This window comes from Tursiops truncatus, chromosome 3 (genome assembly GCF_011762595.2).
Source record: "Tursiops truncatus isolate mTurTru1 chromosome 3, mTurTru1.mat.Y, whole genome shotgun sequence".
Lineage (NCBI taxonomy): Eukaryota > Metazoa > Chordata > Mammalia > Artiodactyla > Delphinidae > Tursiops > Tursiops truncatus.
The window spans coordinates 147,273,966-147,297,803 of NC_047036.1; the positions used below are offsets into that span (position 1 = coordinate 147,273,966).

General features: G+C 47.4%; 1 protein-coding gene across 6 annotated transcripts in view; it reads right to left on the reverse strand.

The window, feature by feature from the left end:
• Nucleotides 1-2,719, reverse strand: part of SH3PXD2B (SH3 and PX domains 2B) — a 114,220-nt gene extending 111,501 nt beyond the window's left edge. For 2 of the 6 annotated variants that reach the window (XR_004525944.2, XM_033853565.2), the window contains exon 1: nucleotides 2,471-2,718. Coding sequence is in view for 5 of the 6 variants with exons in the window: in XM_033853565.2 (XP_033709456.1) it covers nucleotides 2,471-2,545 (75 nt within the window). In the remaining variant the exon portion in view is untranslated. Of the gene's footprint in view, nucleotides 1-2,470 lie in introns of all 6 variants that reach the window. The other 4 variants (XM_033853564.2, XM_073802793.1, XM_033853567.2 and 1 more) reach the window with 3 other exon arrangements.
• Nucleotides 2,720-23,838: the final 21,119 nt, after the last annotated feature.

Consider the following 23,838-nt stretch of genomic DNA (forward strand, 5'->3'; position numbering starts at 1 on the left):
GGGAACAGGGGCAGGGGTCACTGGCAGCTGCTGATGGGTTTCCTGCCATCACAGCACTTAGCTTTCTCTGTTCCTGTGGATGACTCAGGCTTCAGTTCAACCCATTGCCCCTATTCATCCGATGAACCCAGAAGGCTGGCCAGAAGGGAGGGGGCTCCCTTGCATCACAGGAGTGCCTAAACCCACATGCAGAAAAATAAATTCTTGGTGAAATCCCTCCTCATGTGACTTTGGCATGTTCCCAGTCAGAGTAACATGGATACCACAGGGCAGGGAGGCAGGCATCTGACGGTTATGGAATGTCAACCCTGTCAGTCACAAGATCCCTTCTCCTAGGAAGTGGGCACCATTACCCCCATTTTACAGATGAGGAAACTGAGGGTCAGAGAGGCTACACAGCAAGCTGGATGCCAAGATTTAAACCCAAATCCATGTTAATATTTAGAGACCTGTCTGAAGGAGCCCCTAAAAAGTGGTTGAAGGCTTACAGAGATGCCCCTCAAAGCTGCCGCACCTCCAAAAAACTGGCAGGGAGGGATCTAAACAGAATGAAAAGCCTCAGAGTGATCACAAATGATGGCAAAATTCCCAGTTTTTAAGAGGACTTTGCGTAGGGAAACTACGGGGTATGAAATCTGCAAAGTGGTGTGACCTGGTGGAATAACACTTTTTGGGGTCGAACATACTTGGATTTGCATTCCTGTTCTGGCCCTGACTGTGACCTCAGGCATAGGACCTCATCGTTCTGAGCCTTAGTTTCCTCATCTGTCAAATGGGCTTAAGAACCTGTGCCTGATAGTCGCGTGATGAGAGAGGACAGGAGAGAGTGGATGATGATGCCCATTTCTTGGAGGCTGTATGTATTCTGGTGTTCCCAGCTCACAGATCTGGTGGGAGGCAGCATGGGGAATTTCAGACTTCCTCCTGTCTGCCATGTTGGTAAAAACTGTCTTCATAGCAAAGAGGCAACTCAGTTATACACTCAACAGGCTCAAACAAGGAACCAAGATTTGGTAGCATTTGAAACAGTTAAAAAGAAAGGGGGTGCGGGGGAGACAATTTAGCCCAGCTCTGGAATCAAGGGAAACTTCACTCTATTTAAAGATGCCACAGGTCCAGGAAATAGCTTCCCACCGCCTGGCTAAGGCTTGAATAACTGGCTGCCCAGCCAATAACAATACAGGCTCACACAGCACACCCTTTCTCGTAGGGAGTGCAGAGTGGCTTCCCCGCTATCTCCTTTCAGAATTGTATAGACTATTCGTGTAAGGCATGTAGATCTGCTTTATAAGAACGAGCCTCTTAAGAAAAGAGATCCCAAGACGACTTGCAGGGAGGTCAAGGAGCTGAATTTAGCCAGCCAACGCCCCTTGCTCTTTATTGTTCTATACTTCTTTGTTAGGATTTTTTTTCCCTCCCTCTTGCTCTTTTTTCCTTCCTGGTTAACTTCTCTGCAGCTAGGCGCTGCCACTGCTCCCTTCTCACCACCAGAGACACCATAGCCCCCTTCCCTCCTGCAGAGAGGCCTCCCCAAGGCCTCACCTGGGCCCAACACCCCACAGCCCCATTACCCCTCTACCCAGAACCTCTGAGGTAGTCCAAGGGCCCCTTAAACCCACAGATTCAGCTCCTAGGCTGGTGTGGAACCCACTTCCCATCTGGCGGGTCAACATCTACCCCAGGTACACCTTCCAGAGGCAGGGAAAACCGCATGCAGCTCCTCCTTCTTCCAGAACCTGAAGCCTCCCTGCGCCTCAGCCCATCTGAGGGTCCCGTCTGCAAAATGAGGCTACTGGCCCATTTTTTCAAGTCCCCGCCAGCTCTAAACAAGATTCCCATTTTGCCAGGGGGATAACCAAGAGAAAACTTTCATACATTTTTAAACAGAAGTTATTGGAGAGAAGGGGCAGGGATCTTTTTCTTTTTTAAAAAAACTTTTTAATGGTGCAGGCACTCAAAGGATCCATTCTCAGAGATCTCTATCGCTCCGGCTGGCTCCTCCAAAAGGACGGAGCCAACTTGGCGATCCCTGCTGGGGCTACCTGTGGCTGGGCACTGCGGGTCTGAGCGCCTCCAGACAAGGAGGGACAGGACGGGCGGCCTGAGAACAGGCGCCTCTCTCTGTCTCTCTGTTCCCTACACCGGCCAGACTTTTCCACGGATGGGCAGGACGGGAGTTGGGGGGACGAGGAGCAGACGGAGAGGGGGAGAGGGGCGGCAAAGAGACGAGGGGGGGACGAGGCGGGAGGACACGGTGGAGGAGCGGAACAGGGCAAAAGAGAGGAGGGGGAGGGGGAGAGAGGGAGGAGCCGGGAGAGACCCGGGCCGCGCAGCAGCAGTGCCGAGAGGGGAGAGGAGGGGAGGTGGGGGAGAAAGAGCAGGAGGCAGAAGTTTTCAGAGCCGTGGGGGCTCTAGGTCGCCCCCGATGGGGCACGGGCTCAAGGGGGCGTGGGGGTCGCGCGGCACTCACATAATGCTTGTTGGGCACCCGCCGCTTCTGCACGTCCAGCACCTTCACCTCCACGATGCTGCGCCGCGGCGGCATGGCCTCTCCTCCGCGGGGCCGAGTGCGGGTGCGGGGAACGCGGGGTGTTGGGGCGCGCCACAGTGGGCCGGGAACAGCCGGCCGAGCGGGATCCGGGGGCCGAGCGGGATCCAGAGCCCGGTCCGAGCACGAGCCGCCGCCGCCGCCCTTCGCTCCGCGCGCCCTCCGGCCCCGCCGCCGCCCGCCCCCGGCCCGCCCCCGGCCCGCCCCTCGGCCCGCCCTCCGCGTCGTTGGCCCGCCCCCCCCTTAAAGGGCCCGGCCCCCCCACGCCCGCCCCCGGAGCGCGGACCCGGCTGGCCCACGTCCGGCCTCCGCAGGGCCTTTGTCCCGGCGGCGAGCCCCCGCGGCTGGGGGAGGGGACGGGCGCGCATCCGCCGTGCGATCACTGATTGACCGGTGGCTTCATTCCCGCACTCACTCCTTCTGATACCCGCGGTCTGGCGCCGGATGTGAGGGCCAGACTCCAGGGTTCAAACTCCGGCTCTGCTGCTAATCGACTCTGTGACCTTGGGCAAGTGGCTTAACCTCTCTGGGCTCTCTGGGTTTCTTCATCTGTAAAATGGCCCTAGTGCTACAGCCTACCAACCGGGGCTGTCCTCAAGATTAAGTGCATGTGACGTCGGTGGCACTATAAATGTTGGCAGTCGTAAACAGCCCCAAGCCATGGGGATTCAGGGAGGAGCAAGAAAAGCCGCCCCCTCTCCACCCCCCAACAAATGCAAGTATGATATAATGACAAGAGTAGCAGCAAAACAGGGTAAGAGGGTGGTGAATGCGTGAGGGCCAGTGGATGCCTGTTAACAAGGCCACTGATTCCCAGATGTGGAGCCCTCACTCTATGCCAGCTGCAGTGCCTCCTGCTTTTCTCTGAAAATTTCTCTTTGAATTCTCAGGACAACTGCGGCGGCAGGGGGTCGGGGGAAGGTGGTTGACCCGTATTACAGAGGAGGTGACTGAGAGCAGCCTCTGGAGTCACAGAGCTGGTGGAGGGACCCCATCACTGGCTGGCTTGAGGCATATTTCAGAAGTTAAAGTTAAGGGTGGCTGGAGCTGCTCCACATTTCTTTATCCAGTGCCTCCTAGAGCCCTGGCTGGGCACTGAGTCATTTTCAGGTGGTACTGGCTGAGCAAACATCTGAATGAGTGTACACATAATGCATGGTTAGGAGGTTTAGGCCCCTGGCCAGTGTTCTCACACTAGTAAGCAGTAAGCAGGGCTCTTTCCAACAAACCGCACAGCTCCCCTCCAGGCCTGAAAGGGCCCAGTGCCCCTTACCACCCTGGGTCCAAGGTCAGTCTTTGAAAGAGGGTGGGAGTCATCCAGAAAGGACGCTTTTCAGCAGCCCTGGCCAGGCCACTGGAGAGTTTGGTGCTGATTCACTTTGGATCTGCCCCACCACTTGCCCCCCTGACTTTCGTGCCAGGTTTTACCTTGCTCTGGTTCTGGAGGCCGGCCGGTATGGATTTCACTGATGGGTTTCCTGTCCTCTGGCTTCCTGCTGGGCTTGGTTAGTGGGGGTCCTTGGCAGGAGACTGAGGGCAGGAGAAGAGAGAGGTCTGGGTATTCACTTCCCAAGCTTCCTTCCTGCTGGGTTGTCCCTGCCAAAGGTGCCTTCCCCATACCAGCTCTCTCAGGGCTCCCTCTAAGGGTGGTAACCGTCCTGCCAATACTGCACCCTCCTTCTTTGGCTCCCCAAGCCCTGCCCACACCTTTATAAATGAACTCTTTAATAAACTTTCCTTTGTGACCCAGTTTGTGGGTGGCATTTCTTTCATGCTGGGACCCTCATTGATATAACTCCTGTAAGGCACCTTCTTCTGAATCACAATTGCAAGTCAAAGAGTGTGGAAAGGTCCAGTATGTTGAAGGCCTGGCTTTTCTGTGCCTATTGCCTCAATCCTCTGCATGAGCCAAGCCCTCCTAACAAGGCAGAACCACAGAGGGCAGATGCTAGAGGAAGTCTGTGAATCCGCCGGCTTCCTTGGTTTTCCCAGAAAGCCAATGAGACCTGTCCCCAGTCGCACCCTGAGCAGCAGAGCCAGTCCCCAGCCCTCCCGAGTGTGTTCACCTCTTGCGCTGTGGCAGACCTGGCCAGGGGAGACAAACCTTTCCTCCACCTGCCCGTAGCAGAGATACAATACCTGCATCTTTCCACACCCTTCCTTTTTCTTTTCTTTTTTTCTATTGTAGTGAAATATACATGACATGAAATTTACCACTTTAACCATTTGTAAGTGTACAGTTCCGCGGCATTAAGTGCATTCGCACCGTTGTGCAACCATTACCACCATCCACCTCCAGGACTTTTTGGATCTTCCCAGACTAAAATTCTGTACCCCTTAAACACTAACTCTCCATTCGCCCTCCCTAAGCCCCTGGCAACCACCACTTACCAAGTGTGCGACCTTGGACAAGTCGACCTGCCTGTACCTCCATCTCCGCATCTGTAAGATGGGATAAGAATAGCCACTGACCACATAGGCTTGTTCTGAGCTCTAAATGAGATAACACAGGTAAAGCACGTGTATTTTTGTTACTTTGCTGCCAGCCAATCTGTTACCCCTAAATATCTCCTTTTAACCTGCATCCAAATCCCAAAGCTAATTTTAATTCTGACTCTGCCTTGACCTACATTCACTCTTCCCAGTCCGGACCCTCTTTATAGCCCCTGATTGCGTGTCCCACCTCACCTGCCACCAGTTGTCTCCATTTTCTCCCCACAATAGAAATGACTTGTCATCTCCAGAAGAAAACATATTCTGTTTTTTCCTACCAACATGCCTTGGCATAAGCTATTTATTTCCCCACCTTCTCTGCTGGTGACCTCTTATTCAGCCTTCAAAGCCCAGCCTGAATGTCACTTCTTCCAGGAACCTCTGCCTCCCAGATATCACTTCCTTCCCTCACGAACACTGTGTCTTGTTGCAGCCGTCACACTGGGCTGTAACTGATGACTTTGCCAGACTCTGAGCTCCCAAGGAGCTGGAATGGGTCTTATTTGTCTCAAATCCCCCCAGCATCGGCACAGACTAGCACAGAGAGGCCCTGAGGAAATGCTTGTAGGATGAATGAACCCGTCTCCATCTCCTTAACTCGAAACTCAGTCCTCACCCGCCTGGTTAATCAGAACTCCAGGCTGGGCTTGTTTTGTCCCTACCCATGCCCCAGAGACGTCTTCACGCCAAGCTCCATTCTATCCACACTGCTTCTGGGAACACTGGCCTTCTCCCTGATTGTAGTGTGGAGCAGACAGGGTAGAGAAGATGGTAAATCCGCTGCTTTAGCTGACTTTATCCTTCTAAATTCCTGTTTCAGAAGTGCACTTTGCAAGTCTGAGAGCTACAGACCATAGAAAATCAATGCTAGAGCCAGTGGACCACAGAATTCCACATGGCAGGTTTATTTGGGAGGAGGGCTGCACATTCGAGGAGCATTGAGTCCATCAGCGTAAATTAAGTTCTGGTCTTTTTGTGATTTTTAGTGTCTGCCGGGCTGGCAGGCTGCACCTTTCCCAGATCCCAACTTTCCAGGATGGGCAGCCAGGCCCAGGAAGCTGAGGCCTGCTCCTTTTCTGCTTCTGTCAACCGCCTCTGAGAAGGCACCAGGATTCTTTGCAGGACAAAGCAGGAGACTTGGAAAGAGACTCCTCCCCACCCCACCCCCAACTGCTGTCTGATTGGCTGGCACGGCAAGAGGCTCGTAATTAACACGGCCAGGTCTGCGAATACCGAGTGGCCAGGCACATATGGTCCTGTGGAATAGGTCATAGGTTGTAAGGAAGCAGGCCTTAAAGCAAAATTCCAGGTGCCCAGGCGGCAGGGCAGAGCCTCCAGGAGTGGGGAAGAGGTTGAGTGAAGTTTCCTCAGCGGCAAGAAGGCAATCATCATCCTCCCATCTCCCATCTTCTTCCTCTTTCTTGGAAGCCAGAATGATCTTGCTCTGAAAAGGAAGCTCTGTTCGTGATGCTCCCCTGCTCAGAACCCCCCACTGCTCACAGATGTTCCTGTGCTTTAGGTTGGCATTCAAGGCCACCATTACCTGATCCTTTCAGTACTGCTTTCATCTAACCCTATCCCGTTGCGGGACACAGGCTCCGGACGCGCAGGCTCAGCAGCCATGGCTCACGGGCCCAGCCGCTCCGCGGCATGTGGGATCTTCCCGGACCGGGGCACGAACCCGTGTTCCCCGCATCAGCATGCGGACTCTCAACCACTGCGCCACCAGGGAAGCCCTTTTTCCCTACTTTTTAAAGGGTGTGTGGTAATGTAACTTTTATCCAGCACGTACCAAGTGCTATGTACAGCCCCAAGCATTCCATATCCATTTCCCTGATTTGCCCCAAAAATCTGCAGTGTGAGAATTATTTTCCCCATTTTCATGTGAGAAAACCAAGCTTAGAGAAGGTGCCAAGAGTCATAGCATGGAAAGGTGGTGAAGCTGGGATGTGAACTCAGAATTACTGGGCTGCTTGACCTGTGTTCTTTCCATTGAAGCCAGAGCCCCCTTGAGGAAGGGCTGGTGTCTTCTAAATGTTTGTATCCGCTCCCCTCCATTAATAGGTGTCTCTCTGCTATATACTGAATGTTTGTGTCCTCCCAAAATTCATGTTGAAATCAAATCCCTAATTTGATGGTATTTGGAGGTGGGAGGTCTCTTGGCGGTGATTAGGTCATGAGAGTAGAGACCTCATGAATGGGATTAGTGCCCTTTAAAAGAGACCCTGGAATTAACATACACACACCTAGATATAAAACAGGTAAACAACAAGGACCTACTGTATAGCACAGGGAACTACACTCAATATCTTGTGATAACCTATAATGGAAAAGGAGCTGAAAAAGAATATATATATGTATAACTGAATCATTTTGCTGTACACTTGAAGCTAACACAACATTATAAATTAACTACACTTCAATTATAAGAACAAAATTGTGTAAAATCAAAAAGTCATGAGATATATGCAAAAGGAAGCTTATGAACGAACATTTTTAGAAATGTAAATGTAAAGAAAACATCAGTTTGCATTTATTCATGAGCTCACTATTTACAGTAAATATACAATAGCAAAAACTTCAGAGACTGAAAATGAGGCCCAGTGAAAACAAAAATTCCAAGGCTGCAAAAATGAACAGTGAAACATTATGTTACTACATTGTATCTAAATGTATATGAGCTATAAAGGGCTCCTAAGTCTTTTATTATTAAATGTAATATTTCATAAATAAATAAACAAGACTCCAGAGAGCTCCCTTGTCCCTTCTGCTATGTGAGGACACAGTGAAAAGACAGGCATTTATGAACAGGAAGTAGGCCCTGACCAGACTCTAAATTAGCACCTTGATCTTGGAATTCCCAGCCTCCTGAACTGTGAGAAGTAAATTTCTGGTTTTTTTAAAAAAATAAGCCAGCCAGTGTATAACGTTCTGCTACAGCAGCCCAAAAGGACAAAGACACCCTGTAAAGCCATCCTCTATCCCCAGCTAGATGGGTCTTTAGAAAAGACCAGTTAGATAATATCTATAAAAGCCAAGTCCTCACCCCAGACCTCAAGGACCAGCAGGATCTGGCCTCTGCTGACCTCTTGCCCTCATCTCATGCCCCTCCCCTGGCACACTCCCTCCACCCACTCTGGCCTTCTCTCCATTCCTAGAACACTCACCACTTTGCACATGCTGTTCCCTCCTCCTGGAATGCTTTTCCTTCAACTGGCCCATTCCTGTCTTTCAGGCTTTAGTTTAAATGTCATCTCTTTGGTGGCTCTTCCTTAAGTAGCCCCCCTCATATCTCTCCCACGTGTATTTCCTCCACAGCACTTATCACCATTGTCATCTGTATTAAGAAAAACTGCAGTTCTTCCCTCCTACAACTGTTTCTCTCCTGTGTGTCTCCTTTACTACTCACACAGAACACTTTACTTCTGGTCACCAAATATCTGGAGGTTTCCCCCCACATCAAGCAATTCTCTGTGACACCAGCTGGGTGTCTATAATTTAATTCAATTCTGACACTATCTACCTGGAGATAGTATCAGATCCCACAGGTTAAGGGCTCAGTCCCACAAGGTTGCTCCCATCCCACTTCAGACACCAATTGTAAGTAGTAGGTCCCCAGGCTACCCATGACCCGCTCCTCAGGTTCAATTAATTTGCTAGAGTGGCTCACAGAACTCACAGAAATGCTTATTTATGTCTACCGGTTTATTAAAGGATATGATAAAGAATACAGAGGAAGGGAGAGGAGAGAAATAGGTGAGGGAGATTAAGAAGCACAAACTTCCAGTTGCAAAATAAATGAGTCATCGGGGTGAAATGTGGAGGGAATATAGTTAATAATTATATAACACCCTTGTATGGTGACAGATCATAAGTAGACTTATCACGATGATCACTTTGAAATGTATAGAAATATCAAATCGCTATGTTGTGTAACAGGAACTAACACAGTGTTGTAATTTTTGTACTTCAAAAACAAACAAACTCATAGAAAAAGAGATCAGATTTGTGGTTATCAGGGTTGGGGATGGGTAAAGAGAATTGGATGAAGGTAGGCAAGGTTGTAACCTTCCAGTTATGAGATAAGTAAATACTAAGGATGTAATGTACAACATGATAAATACAATGAACAATGCTGTATGTTATGTATGAAAACTAAGAGAGTAAATCCTGACTTCTCATCACAAGGAAAAATATTTTTTTCTATTTCTTAAATTCTGTATCTATATGAAATGATGGAGGTTCACTAAACTTATTGCTGTAGTCATTTCATGATGTATGTAAGTCAAATCATCATGCTGTACACCTTAAACTTAGACGGTGCTGTATGTCAATTTTATCTCAATAAGACCAGGAAAAAAAAAATAATACAGATGAACAGCCAGATGAAGAGATACATAGGACAAAGTCTGGGAGGGTCCTGTGCAGAGGAGTTTCTGTCCCCATGGAGCTGGGCTGGATTGCCCCCCTGCTGTGGATGTGTTCACCAACTTGGACGCTCAAAGAACCCCCTACAATTGTAATTTTATGGAGGCTTCCTCACGTAGGCATGATAAGTTATTAACTCCATTTCCAGCCCCTCTCTCCTCTCTGGAAGATTGGAGTGGGGCTGAAAATTCTAAGCTTCTAATCATGATGGCTTGGTCTTTCTGGTGACCAGCCCCCAACCAGGAGCCATTCAGGAGACCATCCAGAGTAGCCTCATTAGAACAAAAGATGCTCGTAGTGTTTTTATCACTTTGGAATTTACAAGGGTTTTAGGAGCTCTGTGCCAGAAACTGTGGACAAAGACCAGTATATATATATATATTTATGATCTCACATCACCCTTTTATTTATCATCAACTAGAAGGTTGGCTCTATGAGGGCAGTTCAGTCTGTCTCATCAGTTATTATCCACCAACGCCAACACAGTGCCAGCAGGCTCTGAGTAAATAGTTGCTGACTAATGAATGGCTGTCTTCTCCACAGGAAGGGCAGGACCTCTTCTTTCCCACAGTGTCTGATCCCTCCTAACTGTTCAGCAAATATTTGTTGAATAAATGAATGAATGATGAATGGGTGGATGACTGGATGGATGAACGCATGAGTGTGTGAAAGATCATGTTGTTCACAAAAAAGATTTGGGCTTAACGTTTCAGATCAGTGAGCACATACTCAAGAGGCCTCTGAGGGGACCAGGCCTGGTGACTCTCATCTTGTTCACAGAGTCTGCAGAAATTTGCAAAGACTAAGTGTGTTAAAAAAGTAGAGGTCACCTGCAATTGAGCTGTTTCCCAAAGTCAGATTGGGTGCATTTCCTCATTTAGCCACAAGGTGGCAGCCTGTCATGGCCGCCAAGGCACTACTGCAGTCACCGCCCTCCAACCCCACCCTCCCCCCCACCAAGCCCCCACCAACCCATAGGAGCAACAATGACTGTTTAATCATTCCCAGTGCTTCCCATACCCAACATTCCAAGGTGAATCTACGTGCTTAGTTACCCTATAAGTTTGTTCCAATGGATATGAAGGTTATGATTCAGCCTGACTACTCAGATAAAGTGTAGCAGACCATGACCCCAAAGGGCAGGTAGCTCAGGGAGCCCAGTTATGTATTCATTAGTATTTATCTATCACTTGTATGCAAGTATTTACCACTTATACAAACAGATGTTTATTGAGTCCCTAATACGTGCTAGGCACGGTACGAGGTGCTTAGAAGATCCTTTTTCCTGTGGCGTTCATGTTCTAGCAAGGAAGGCAAACAAAAAGCAATAAATGGGGCTTCCCTGGTGGTGCAGTGGTTAAGAATCCACCTGCCAATGCAGGGGACACGGGTTCGAGCCCTGGTCCGGGAAGATCCCACATGCCGTGGAGCAACCCAGCCTGTGCACCACAACTACTGAGCCTGTGCTCTAGAGCCCGTGCTCCTCAACAAGAGAAGCCACTGCAATGAGAAGCCTGCGCACTGCAGCGAAGAGTAGCCCCCGCTGGCCACAGCTAGAGAAAGCCCGCGTGCAGCAACCAAGACCCAATGCAACAAAAATAAATAGATAAATAATTTAAAAATTTTAAAAAGCAATAAGAAGTAAGGCAATTGTACAGCACGTCAGAAGGTAAAGTGTGTTATGAACAACGCATCCAAGCGGCAGGGCTCAGGAGGCAATGGCCTCCACTTCCAGAACCCGGCAGGACACACACAGGGAAGGGAACTGAGCTAGAGCTACCTGAAAGCCCCCTGCCCCAGGCCAAGGGACCTCTGAGGCCTCTGTGCCTGGTTACTCCCACCAGAAAGAGACTGAGGGGTGGGCCTTCAGAGCAGGGGTTCTGAAGGAGAGTCACAAAGAGACCAATGCCAGGGACTGGGCAGAAAAGGGTCTCAGTAGTGGTGGGAGCCTCGAAAGACCCTACAAAGCTTACGCTGAGAGACAGAGCTATAGGTGTTCCCGAGATACAGCCAGGACGATAGGGAGGGAGGCTGCAGTGGCTTTGAAGACAGCTGGGGGGATACGATCAGGTCGCTTCCTGCTTGTCTCCTAGGGTCCCTGAATCCCCGTCTCCAGCAAAGTGCTTGCCCTGGCCTCCGGCTCTGTTTCCCCAGGATCCCAGACTGGGAGAGAGGGGTCTGTTTGCAAGCTGCGAAGTGGCACCTCTCGCCACAGGGACTGAATTGTGGATCATGTGAAATGGCAGAGAGAAAAGAATCAGACAGACCTGTGGAGAGAACCAGAAATGCGAGTTGAACACAGAGTCTGGGCTTCCTTTCAGGCCAGGGTCAGACCCTTCCAGAAGCCCCACTGCATCTCTGTCCTGTAGTTACTTAATACACACCAGTGTCCCTTTAATCCCTCTTTTTACTTGTAGTAGGTGTGAAACTCAGGTCACAGATATAGGTGTCCGAGAACAACATCATTTCTTAATTTTCTTAAATCAGCTTAATTTTTGATCCTGCCTCCAAACTGCTCAGCCCTCTTGGGGTAACCCCTCCCAAGGTTCTAACAGGATTTCACACTAAGTGAAGCCCCAGTAGCTTTGTTTCCATTCATCATGTCCAGCCATTCATGCCGAGTCACCCTTGGCTCTGGCCCATATGGTCCCTTCATGTCCCCTGCACGGCAGGTCCACACCCTGCTACGGGCACGGGATCCCTGGGGAAGCTTGGGGTCCAGCGTCCCTGGTAACTCCAGGGTCCCCGTCAAGGTGCCGTCTGGGAGCAGGCACAGCTCCCTTCTGCTCTCAGATCTACAGACCCTCCTGCACCTCCCAAGCCTGGGGACGGCTCCTTTTGTCCTGGGGGAAATTCCTTATTGAGGCCCACCAGCCAAGCACCCCAGAACGCACCTGTAGGAAGACACACCTGTGGGTGTGTTACCTGCCTCTTTAAGAGGGACACACACCATGGGGAGCTGGGGCATCTGTGGGAGAGAGCACGAGGAGGGGCTTGTCAGGGGGTTGGGGTCTCTGTTGGAGGGTGTAAGGGAGGGCTCGAAGAACCAGGGTTTGTTCTAGGTTGGGTGCTGTCAGGAAGCAGGGGTAATTGGATGATCAGGCAGTACTTTTCACCTAGGAGGCAGGAGAAATGGAGCAGCAGTCACTTGGGTCAGGCAGGAGGGGGATGTTTGCTCATTTGGAGGTGGCCTGAGGGTGGCTGTTTTCACCTCTGCTTGGGTGTGATGAAGGAGTGTTCACTTTTCGTTCTGCTCCATCACCGTCACAAGGCGTCCTCATCTGACACTGACGTTCTGGGAAATTGTGTATGTTCAGGACAGACTGGCACAGCCTGGCCGGGAGCAAGAGGCCAGCTGTTAGCTGTCGTCCAGCAGGTCTGCTTCTCCCTTTTTCACCCTCTTCTTCAAACCCTGTTCTCCTCAGGGGGCTCAGGTTTGGAAGGGAAAAAGCCCTGCTTTAAATCTCCCAGGAGACAAGGAAGCCCGGAGCCTGCTACCTGCTTACGTCAGGGAAGAAGGGATGTCCACAGGGAGGAAACAGGAAGTCATTTGTAGACACGTGTTTCTGGCCTTATGGGCTTGAGGGGGGGGTCTCTGCTGAGTCTAACCAGGGTCCCCATGGCAGGTATGGGGGTCCCCACTTTATAGAACCAAAGCTCAGAGAAGGGAAATGTATACTCTAAGGTCACATAGCTGGCAAGCAGTAAACTTGGATTCCAGAGCTCGTTATTTAGTTGTAGAGAGTCATTTTATGTTGAGAAAGAGGTACAACTTGAATTAATGATATGAATCGTCAGCCTGGATGTGCTGGAAAACATTGCAGCAAAAAACAGATAAAGCAGAATAGAAAGAAAAAAAGAAAAAAGAAACCCAAGAGGAGATGGGCAGGTTTAAACACCCATCTCTTTCTTTGGTAGGTCAAATAGGTAAAAACCACATATAGACAGAGAGAATTGGTTCTTGACTTTTTGGAGAATTTAATGAGCTCGATGAACTCTTGCTCCAGAAACATGCACATCTGGAGGTAGGTTAGTATTTTACATGTATCTGAGGGGCTCATTCCACCAGCCAGGAGCTCCCTGAATCCCTGATACTGAAGACTTTAATCATAATTGAACCCAAATGTAGGAATCAGACTTAGATTTGAACCCCAGCTCCACGTCTCTGGTGATGTGACTTTACACAAGGTATCGAACCTCTCTAAGCCTTCGTTTCCTCATCGGTGAAATGAGGATCACAGAGACATTTCTTAGACAAATATTATATCATTTATATGTGGAATCTAAAAGATCGTACAAATGAACTTATTCAAAAAACAGAAAGATATAGAAAACAAACTTATGGTCACCAAAGGGGAAGGGGGAGAGGGATAAATTGGGAGTTTGGGATTAACAGATACAGACTACTATGTGTAAAATAGATAAAAAATACAAGGACCTACTGTATAGCACAGGGAATTATATTCAATATCTTGCAATAAACTATAATGGAAAAGAATTTTTAAAAAGAATATATACATATATATATGTATAACCGAATCACTTTGCTGTACACTTGAAACTAACACAACATTGTAGATCGACTATACGTCAATAAAAAAATTAAAAAGCAAAATAAATTATTTTTTTAAAAAAGACCCCAAAACAAACAAAATAATAACAACAACAAGAAAAGAGACATTTCTTGCAGGATCCTGGGGGGATTAAATGAGAAAATTCTTGGAAAGGGCTCAGCACAGAGCCTGGCACACAGCAAGCTCTGAGGGGATGGCGGCTCATACTACTGTTACCATTAGAATGATAGTGGAGTTCGTGGACACACCAAATCTTGTCCTTTGCAAAAAATATACATTTTTTTTTGATCCTATCTGAAGCCAGTACGAACAGTTATTTTAAACACAAAAGGCAGAAAGTGTATTGTCCATACCCTTTGCTCACAAAGCAATACAATGAGATGTGAATAACACGTTTAAACTAAAGGAAAAAACCCAAACTACTTAGAAATGGAAAAAACAAAACAAAAAACCATTCTCCTGAATAGATCTTGGACCCGGGGGGGGAATCAATAAATGTGCTTTTACTGGGATGAAGAATCAGTTGGCATTTCTGCCTGTGTCCCAGGGGTTAGGGGTGCCCCGGTTTTCCTGTGTCTGACCACCTCCAGGGCCATTTTCTTTTTTCAGCAGAGTTAAGGACAGACAGTGGAGTTTTCTGTAGGCACGGAGAGGTGTGGGGGGACCTGGGGACAAAGGCCAGGGTAGAAGAGCCTCCTGGGAGTGGAGCCAGGACCACAGTGGCTTTGACTGTGGCCCTTATTGTGAACTTAATTAGTAAAAGGGAAATGGATTCCGGAAGATAGAGGCTTTCCAAATGGATGCATTCAGTGGCACTGGGGACAATCAGGAAGTACTAAATAGAAATGGAGATCAATATTGATTGCTTTGAATCTGAACAGGCTGGGAAACCAGAGAATAGAGTTGGGCCTAGAACATCACGATTCTGAACGGAAAGCAAGTAGAGATAATATGGAAAGTGGGGGAAAAGAATGACTATGTACGGAGTAAGAAAGGCAAAAGGAACAATTCAATTAGAGAAAGATTAATAATTGAGTTGTATTTAAAAGCCAGCTACTGCAGGAAGGCGCTGGCGTAAACAGAAGGGAGAGTTGAAAGATGGATGGCTGTGAGTTGAAAGATCATAAGTAATGAGGGAGGCAGGGCTTCCCTGGGCACTCCTTGGGTTTTTGCTCTGACAGAAGACAGACAATGGAAGGACATTTTTGTAAATGTCCTTCATGAATTAGTATCTTGAATGCAAATGGGAAGCAAGGTCATGAAGGCAATGATGACGGACAATTGAGATGCATTAGTGACTCAGGTCCGGGGAGGGGTCCTGGAGCCGGGGAGGGCTTGCTGCAGGAAAACTAAGAGATGATCATGGACAAAGATGAATGGAGTTTTTCAAGAATGCTGAGATGGTTGGAGGGAAGACCTTTTTACCCTTTAGAAAGGAACTGTAAGATCACATTTGAAACAAATCTTTGCAGGGCGAGAGAAGCGCTGAACACATTACATATGCCAGAGAACTGTGGAAAACCCCCGTTTGATAATGAGGATTGTAAGAGGTGCTGAATTAAATATCGAGCATGCGGTAGCTATTGTATTCATTTATTAGCCAACATTAACCGTGTGTTCCCATGTGCCTGGCACTATGGTCACATGACAGTTAATATTTAACTCTTGCTGAGCTCTGGCATAAGTTCTGCGCATATACTAGCTTATTTAATCCTCACAGCAACACTGAGAGGGAAGTGCTGTTGTTATTCCCATTTTCCAGATGAAGAAACTAAGGCACAAAGGAATTAAATCTTTTCACAAGGCAGAGCTGGGACTAGGGTGAGCTGAGTGAGGCACTTGCCTGAGATGCATAGTTTAAAGGGGTGGGGGGCAAAAGACCCTCAGTAATCAAGATAAGTAATAAGTACTATGTAAATGCAATACCTAAAGAAACCAAAATTAATGCGGAAAAAAATCTATGATGAATAAAATACCAGAATTTTAAATAAAAACGGAATCAGCTAGGTCACACAGCTTGTAAGCGGCTGAGGCAGGATCCAAACTCAGGCAGCTGGCTGCAGAATCCATGCTATTACCCACTACCTCACACTGCACTCGAAATTGACCCACGGGCTGCATCTGCCCTTTTTTCCTCTCTCTGCCCAGTGCCCATTCCAGGGCCCGGCACATAGTAGGTCCACAGTTCATGTTTGTTGTAAGAATATTGAACGAACACATGGGCCTTGTTCTCAGGAGCTCTCATACCACCTACTATGTGCCTACAATTGTGCTATGGGCTTGCTGTGTGTCACAGATTGTACGTGTTTTATAGTTATCAAGATAAAGTCAAGCTAAGCCATGGGCAGTGGGAGTCCAGGGGTAGGAAGGACGCCTTCAGTCTTGCCATGCTGTGGCAGGCTTTTAGAGGGGGTGACATTTGAGCTGGGCCTTCAAGGGCTGATGAATTTCTTTGGGTAGGAAAGGGGAACGCTCCCTAGTGACATGGCTGAATCCCCATGCATTGCTGAGTCAAGAAAACTTGTCTGCAGAGTGATGTTTGTTATGTGGTACCATCTACATAAAGAAACCTTCTCCAAGTACGCATATGGCTGCACACATGTGTGGGGAAAGATCTGGGAGGATGAACACCAAACTCTGGGGAGGGCTGCATGGGGGTGTGGGCACCGGAGGGGTCTTGAGAGAGCCTTCAGCTTTACATACAAGGTCCAGCCTTTAAAAAACCAGAAGACAGCCATTATTGCTTGTGTAATTAAACATTACTTTTTCAAATAGATCGAGGAGGATCTCTAGGAACTGATATGGAGTAGTTTCCAAGATACATTTTTTAATTGAGATATAATTGACATATAATACCATACTGGTTTCAGGTGTACAACAAAATGATTTGATATTTGTATGTATTGCGAAATGATCACCACAATAAGTCTAGTTAACATCCATCACCACACATAGTTACAATTTCTTTCTGGTGGTAAGAACTTTTAAGATCTACTCTCTTAGCAACTTTCAAGTATACAATACAGTATTATTAACTATAGTCACCATGCTCTGCATTATATCCCCATGATTTATTTATCTTATAACTTGAAATTATAAGATAATTTTGACCCCCTTCACCCATTTTTGCTCCCCCGCCAGAAGCCTGCCTCTGGAAACCACCAATCTCTTCTCTGTATTTATGTTTTGTTCTTTGTTGTTTTTTGATTCCACATGTAAGTGCGATCATACAGCATTTGTCTTTCTCTGACTTATTTCACCCTCAAGGTCCATTCACGTTATGGCAAACAGCAAGATTTCTTTGTTTTAATGGCTGAATAATATTCCAGTGTATATCTATATACATGCATACACATACGTATATTACATTTTCTTTATCCATTTAACCATCAATGGATCCTTATGTTATTTTGTGTCTTGGCTATTGTAAATAATGATGCGATGAACATGCTGGTGCATTTATCTTTTTTAGTTAGTGTTTTCATTTCCTTCCAATAAATACCCAGAAGTAGAATTGCTGGATCGTATGGTAGTTCTATTTTTAATTTTTCTTTTAACTTTTTGGCTGGACCACATGGCATGCGGAATCCTAGTTCCCCCGACCAGGGATTGAACCCTCACCCCGTGCCGTGGAAGCACAGAGTGCCAACCACTGGTTTGCTAGGGAAGTCCCCATTTTTAATTTTTTGAGGAAACTTCATTTTGTTTTCCAGGGGGGCTGCACCAAATTACATTCCTACCAACAGTGCACAAGGGTTCCCCTTTTTCCACATCCTCACCAGCACTTGGTATTGCTTGTCCTTTTTTTTTTTTTTTTTTTTGCGTTACGTGGGCCTCTCACTGTTGTGGCCTCTCCCGTTGCAGAGCACAGGCTCCGGACGCGCAGGCTCAGTGGCCATGGCTCACGGGCCTAGCCGCTCCGTGGCATGTGGGATCTTCCCAGACCAGGGCACAAACCTGTGTCCCCTGCATCAGCAGGCGGACTCTCAACCACTGTGCCACCAGGGAAGCCCGGTATTTCTTGTCTTTTTGATAACAGCCATTCTGACAGGTGTGAGGTGAGATCTCATTGTGGTTTTGATTTGCGTTGCCCTGATGATTAGTGATGTTGAGCACCTTTTCATGTACCTGTTAGCCACCTGTATGTCTTCTTTGGAAAGATGTCTGTTCAGAACTTCTCATTTTTTAACTGGGTTGTTTGTTTTTTTGATGTTGAGTTGTATGAGCTGTTTATAAATGTTGGATATTAATCCCTTGTGGTATACTGTTTTTATTACCATAGCTTTGTAATATAGTTGAAATCCAGAAATGTGATGCCTCCAGCTTTGATCTTCTTTATCAAGATTGCTTGGTCTATTTGGGCAAGATTCATTTTTATGTGCAAAAAAGCAAAGGGCAAAAGAGTACTTATAGCATGTGATCTTTTTTGTGAGAAAGAGAAATAAGACTCTATGTATATATGTACATGTATCTATCTTTTTGTTTTGTAAAAGTGGAACATGGGAAGAATAATGAAATCGTGAGAATGATTACCAATGGGAGTAGGTATGAATGGAGCAGAAAAGATAGGAATGGAAGAAAGAGTCACTATCCTTTTATAGTTTTTAACTTTTGAGCCATGTAAATAGCTTACCTAATCAAAAAATAAGATGAAATAGAAATGATGGGAAAAGCAATCCTAAATTTAAATATAAATAGAAACAAACGAAGCCGTCTGTCAAATTGATACCAACCACCCAGACAGTGGAAGTAGTTCCATGACTGTGACTACGTACTCTTCTTCAGATATATATATATATTTTTAAATTAATTTATTTACTTATTTTTGGCTGCATTGGGTCTTCATTGCTGTGTGCGGGCTTTCTCTAGTTGCAGCGAGTGGGGGCTTCTCTTTGTTGTGGTGTGCAGGCTTCTCATTGCGGTGGCCTCTCTTGTTGCAGAGCACAGGCTCTAGGTGTGCGGGCTTCAGTAGTTGTGGCACGTGGGTGCAGTAGTTGTAGCTCGTGGGCTCTAGAGCACAGGCTCGGTAGTTGTGGTGCACGGGCTTAGTTGCTCCACAGCATGTGGGATCTTCTGGAGCAGGGCTCGAACACGTGTCCCCTGCATTCGCAGGCAGATTCTTAACCACTGCGTCACCAGGGAAGCCCCATTGGATACATTTTAAGGATGAAAAGAACTTCAAATAAATCATGGACTTTACTTAGCAGAGTTTTTGTTGTTGCTAGTGGTATTGGTGTAGTAGTTTGTGTGTACTGCGAAACAGAGTTATATATTGATGTTACTGTGAGCGAGTTCGCACTCTGGAAGAAGGAAGATGCAAATAAGAATGGGGGAAAGTGCCAAAGAAACCTGTGGTGTTGGACTTGAATAGGGACAATCATCTTAAACTAATAACTAAAACTAAAGTAAAGCAGCAGTGAGCACATCTATCCCCTAGGTGTTGGTTTCTAAATACCATTTCTCACCAAAAGGAACTCTGTGACCAAATGGCAGATTCCTGGGTTGGGGCAAGGAGAGTACAAGGTAAGTCTGGAGCATAAAGACCAATGAGGACAAGATGAAAGGACAAAAAGGACACAGGAGTCTGCTTGAAGGGGCTTCCACTGGTCAATTCGGGCATGATTTAAATATCAAAAAGAAAAGCAATGGGAATAGATTATAATATATTGAATTTTTAAAATCCATGAATTTATAATGACATTGAAGAAGAGGAAAGAGAGTTCTCTTTTAGAGTATCGACTAATACATTTAGAAGGGATAAAAGAAGTATAAAATCACCGTTTTGCAACCAATAATTGATTTCAGGCAAAGATCATGAGTGAAAGTTAAAACCCATGCATGAAATGTTGCTGAACAGAGCCGTCACACGATCTTGCAGAGCTGTCCTACGCTTATCAGTTACAAGAGGACTAGGGTACAGTGAAGCAATCTGGCTGATACTATCTTCACCAAGGGTGACAGCCATCGAGTTTTCCCTGCTCAGACGGATGCGGTGAGCGCTCGTCCGGAAGGCTGCACAGTAGAGCACAGGCTGTGCCTCCAGACTGCCTGGGTTCAGAGCCCAGCTTAACCTCTGTGCAACCCTGGGTACGTATCCTCTCCGGGGCCTCATTTATAAACTGGAAATACGGATAGAACTTACTTCCCAGGGTTATTGTGAAGGTGACATGACCTGGCTTGGGGAATGCCCCTAGAAAAGAACACACTGGACACACAGTAAGCACTTAGTTTGTGTTGGTGGCTCTTATCACCACGGAGCCACACTGCCTGGGACACAGATGACGCTCAATAAATGTTATTTTCGGGGCTTCCCTGGTGGCGCAGTGGTTGAGAATCTGCCTGCCGATGCAGGGGACACGGGTTCGTTCCCCAGTCCGGGAGGATCCCACATGCCGCGGAGCGGCTGGGCCCGTGAGCCATGGCTGCTGAGCCTGGGCATCCGGAGCCTGTGCTCCGCAACGAGAGAGGCCACAACAGTGAGAGGCCCGCGTACCGCCAAAAAAAAAAAAAAGTTATTTTCATCCTTTTCCTCTCTCCTCCCCATCTGGCAAATAGCACCTGGGCTTTGGGGCTCTTTGGCCTGGGTTTGACCCTGGTTCTCCTACTGAGTGACTGAGTGACCCTGGCCGGAGCAGCAAACCTCTTTAAAAGCCTCAGTGTTCTGAATGGGCCCTTGAAGGATTATGGTGAGGATTAAATGAGAAGGCTCATGAAAAGAGCCCGGCACATAGCAGGTGCTCATTAAAAGGTAGCTTTTACTGGCTGTCATGTCAGCTGGGGGCTGTTGGCGTTTTGGGCTCTTTAATCAAGAGTCCTGTCTTCCTGACTCCTGCCACATGGGGGCAGCCACTGCCTTCTTATTTCCTAAGTGCTCTGGGAGGACTTCTTCCAGCAGATGGCTCACTCGCCACCAGAGGGCTTTGTCACCTCTCTTAAAAGCATCCTTGAGTGGACAGACAAGAGTCCTGGGTGACAGACAAACCCATCAGATTCTAATTTGTTTCTCAGTCGATTGCTTCTTCATCTGAAATGGGTGGTCAGACAGCCCATCACTCCAAGCTCTCTCTGGCTGGGACTGCCACGCCCATTCCAGGCACCCTGCTGGGGACCCAATCTTCTAGAGAGACCATGCCCAGGTACATAGGTGAGCCCCCACCTGTGAAAGGGGAGTCGTCTGGTGGCAGTGCCGTGCTTGGAGATGCTAGAATTGCGTAGTCAAAGATGCATACTCAGCCCATTCACCTGCCTTCTGCTCAGTGAGCCCTCACGGATGCGGAAGGTGCAGGGCATGATTCAACTCCAGGCTTAGTAAGTCGGTTTTCACTCATTCACAGTTTATGATGGTTTCACTCAGGGGGCTGGATTAATGCTTAATGTTCCTGGGCAAGGCTTGCTTGGGGATGGAGAGGAAACACTTCTCCAGTGAGTCCTACCTGCCCAACAATGTGCTAAGGGCCCTGTCAGGGTCAGAGGGAGAGAGTGACTTGCCCAAGGTTACACAGCTAGGAGGGGGCAAGCTGGATCTGAACCCCAGCTGTTGGACATTAAGGAACCACGATGTGTCCCCCCATTCTCCATCCAGTACCAAACTGGCAGCCTTTGTGGAGGGTCAGCGCTGTGCCCAGGCCTGTCGGGGGGTCTCTGGGAGACTCGGGGAGGAGGGTCAGCTTTGTTGGCAAGATAGGACCCATTTATTGCTATTATTGTTTATTACTACCCTCTGAAACCCTGGAGGAAGAGAAAGAGAACGAGGCTCGAGGAAAAGGAGCAGGGTTTCTCCCCCTCCACCAGACTGATGATTGAAAGGAATGTCTTCCTTCTACTTATATTTCATCTTGGGCTTCTTAAAACTGTTCTTTTTCAGTTGTTTGGCTAAACATATATTTCTGTGAACATCTGCACAGATTTTTTATTGTCTTGTCATTGTTTTCCTAGTGACTGGTGTTGTAGACAGAGTCTGGGTTCTGGAGTCACGCTGACCTGGTTTTGAATACTAGCTCTGTTGCCAAATGAGCTGTGTGACTTTGGACAAGTAAGTGAACTTCTCTGTGTTTCATCTTCATCTGTGAAATGGACATTAGAATATCTTTCTCATGAGGTTCTTTAGAGAGCTTTAAAACATACTTTCTATCAGGAAACATTTCAAACACAAATAAAAACCATGGAAAATACAGTTTAAAGTCCCATGTGCTCACGTGCTCACCTTATAGCTACAACAGTCTTCAAGTTCTAGACAGTCTTGTTTCATTAGTTCTTTCACCCATGTCATCCCCTTCCCACTGGATTATTTTGAAGCAAATCCCTATCACTATGGCATTTTATTTGTAAATATGGCAATATGTGTCTCTAAAAGATAAACACTCTCTTTTAAAACATAACTTTGGAGAGGCTTCACGGAGCTTATGCTCTGCGGCCAGGATTTGTTTTGTTTTGTTTTGTTTTGTTTTGTTTTGCGGCACGCGGGCCTCTCACCGCCGTGTCCTCTCCCGCCGCGGAGCACAGGCTCCGGACGCGCAGGCCCAGCGGCCATGGCTCACGGGGCCCAGCCGCTCCGCGGCATGTGGGATCTCCCCGGACCGGGGCACGAACCCGCGTCCCCTGCACCGGCAGGCGGACCCTCAACCACGGCGCCACCAGGGAAGCCCGTGGCCAGGATTTTTAATAAAATTTACTGGATCTGATGAGAGCTCCCATTAGAACTTTTCAAGAATAGTTATAATAGGGCTTCCCTGGTGGCGCCGTGGTTGAGAGTCCGCCTGCCGATGCAGGGGATGCGAGTTCGTGCCCCAGTCCGGGAAGATCCCACATGCCGTGGAGCGGCTGCGCCCGTGACCCATGGCCATTGAGCCTGCGCGTCCGGAGCCTGTGCTCCGCAACGGGAGAGGCCACAACAGTGAGAGGCCCGCGTACGGCAAAAAAAAAAAAAAAAAAAAAGAATAGTTATAATAAACATCCCAAATGCTCTTATTGGTTGTTGGAACATCTGAATGCAAACACAAGCAGTAGTTGACCATAAGACTACTGTGTTGTAATCTGGTTACAGTTATATTCCTGATGATCATTTGTTGGGGGAGTGCTACCTACTGAACTATGTTTTTACAACCCTTTGAGGTGAGAATGCCTATCTTCATCTGTAGGCAAGGAAAAAGAGACATGGAGAGGTTAAGGCTTTTCCCGGGTCAACAGCAGTAAGTGGTGGGGGTGGAATTTGAAACTAAGGCCTATTAGACTCCAGAGCCCATGCCCTTTCCTCTGTCTTGTGCTGTAATCTTTAGAATTTCGATTGGCTTCTCTGTTGAGATTGTAAATTCTTCAAGGTAAGGGCTCTACCTTAGATGACTATTTCCACAGTTCCCAGAAGTTTGATGATTGGCTAACAGAAAGTCCAGAGTAATCTCTGCAAATTGGTACTTAAAAGCAAAGCTTGTCATCATCATCACCATCAGTTTGAACGAACAAGTGCTTGTTAAATATCTCTACATGGGACTGTACTCAGACCCTGTGGGGAGTAAAAGACACAGTCTCCATCCTCAAAGTTATTTATAGAATCTGCCAGATATTGATTCAGACATAACAGCAACAAGATGGGAAAATGGGTTGGGTATCTTACTGCCTATGAGGGTGATTTCTTATCTGCCTCAATGGCCTCATGTTCCACATGAAGGCAAAGATGTGAGTATGAGCTGAAAAATATTTATCTGGGCCCACTTTGTGCCGCAAACAGTACTGGGATCTACCACTACTAGGGAGAGATAGTAGGAAACAGGATAATGGGGCAGACAGACAATAATACAG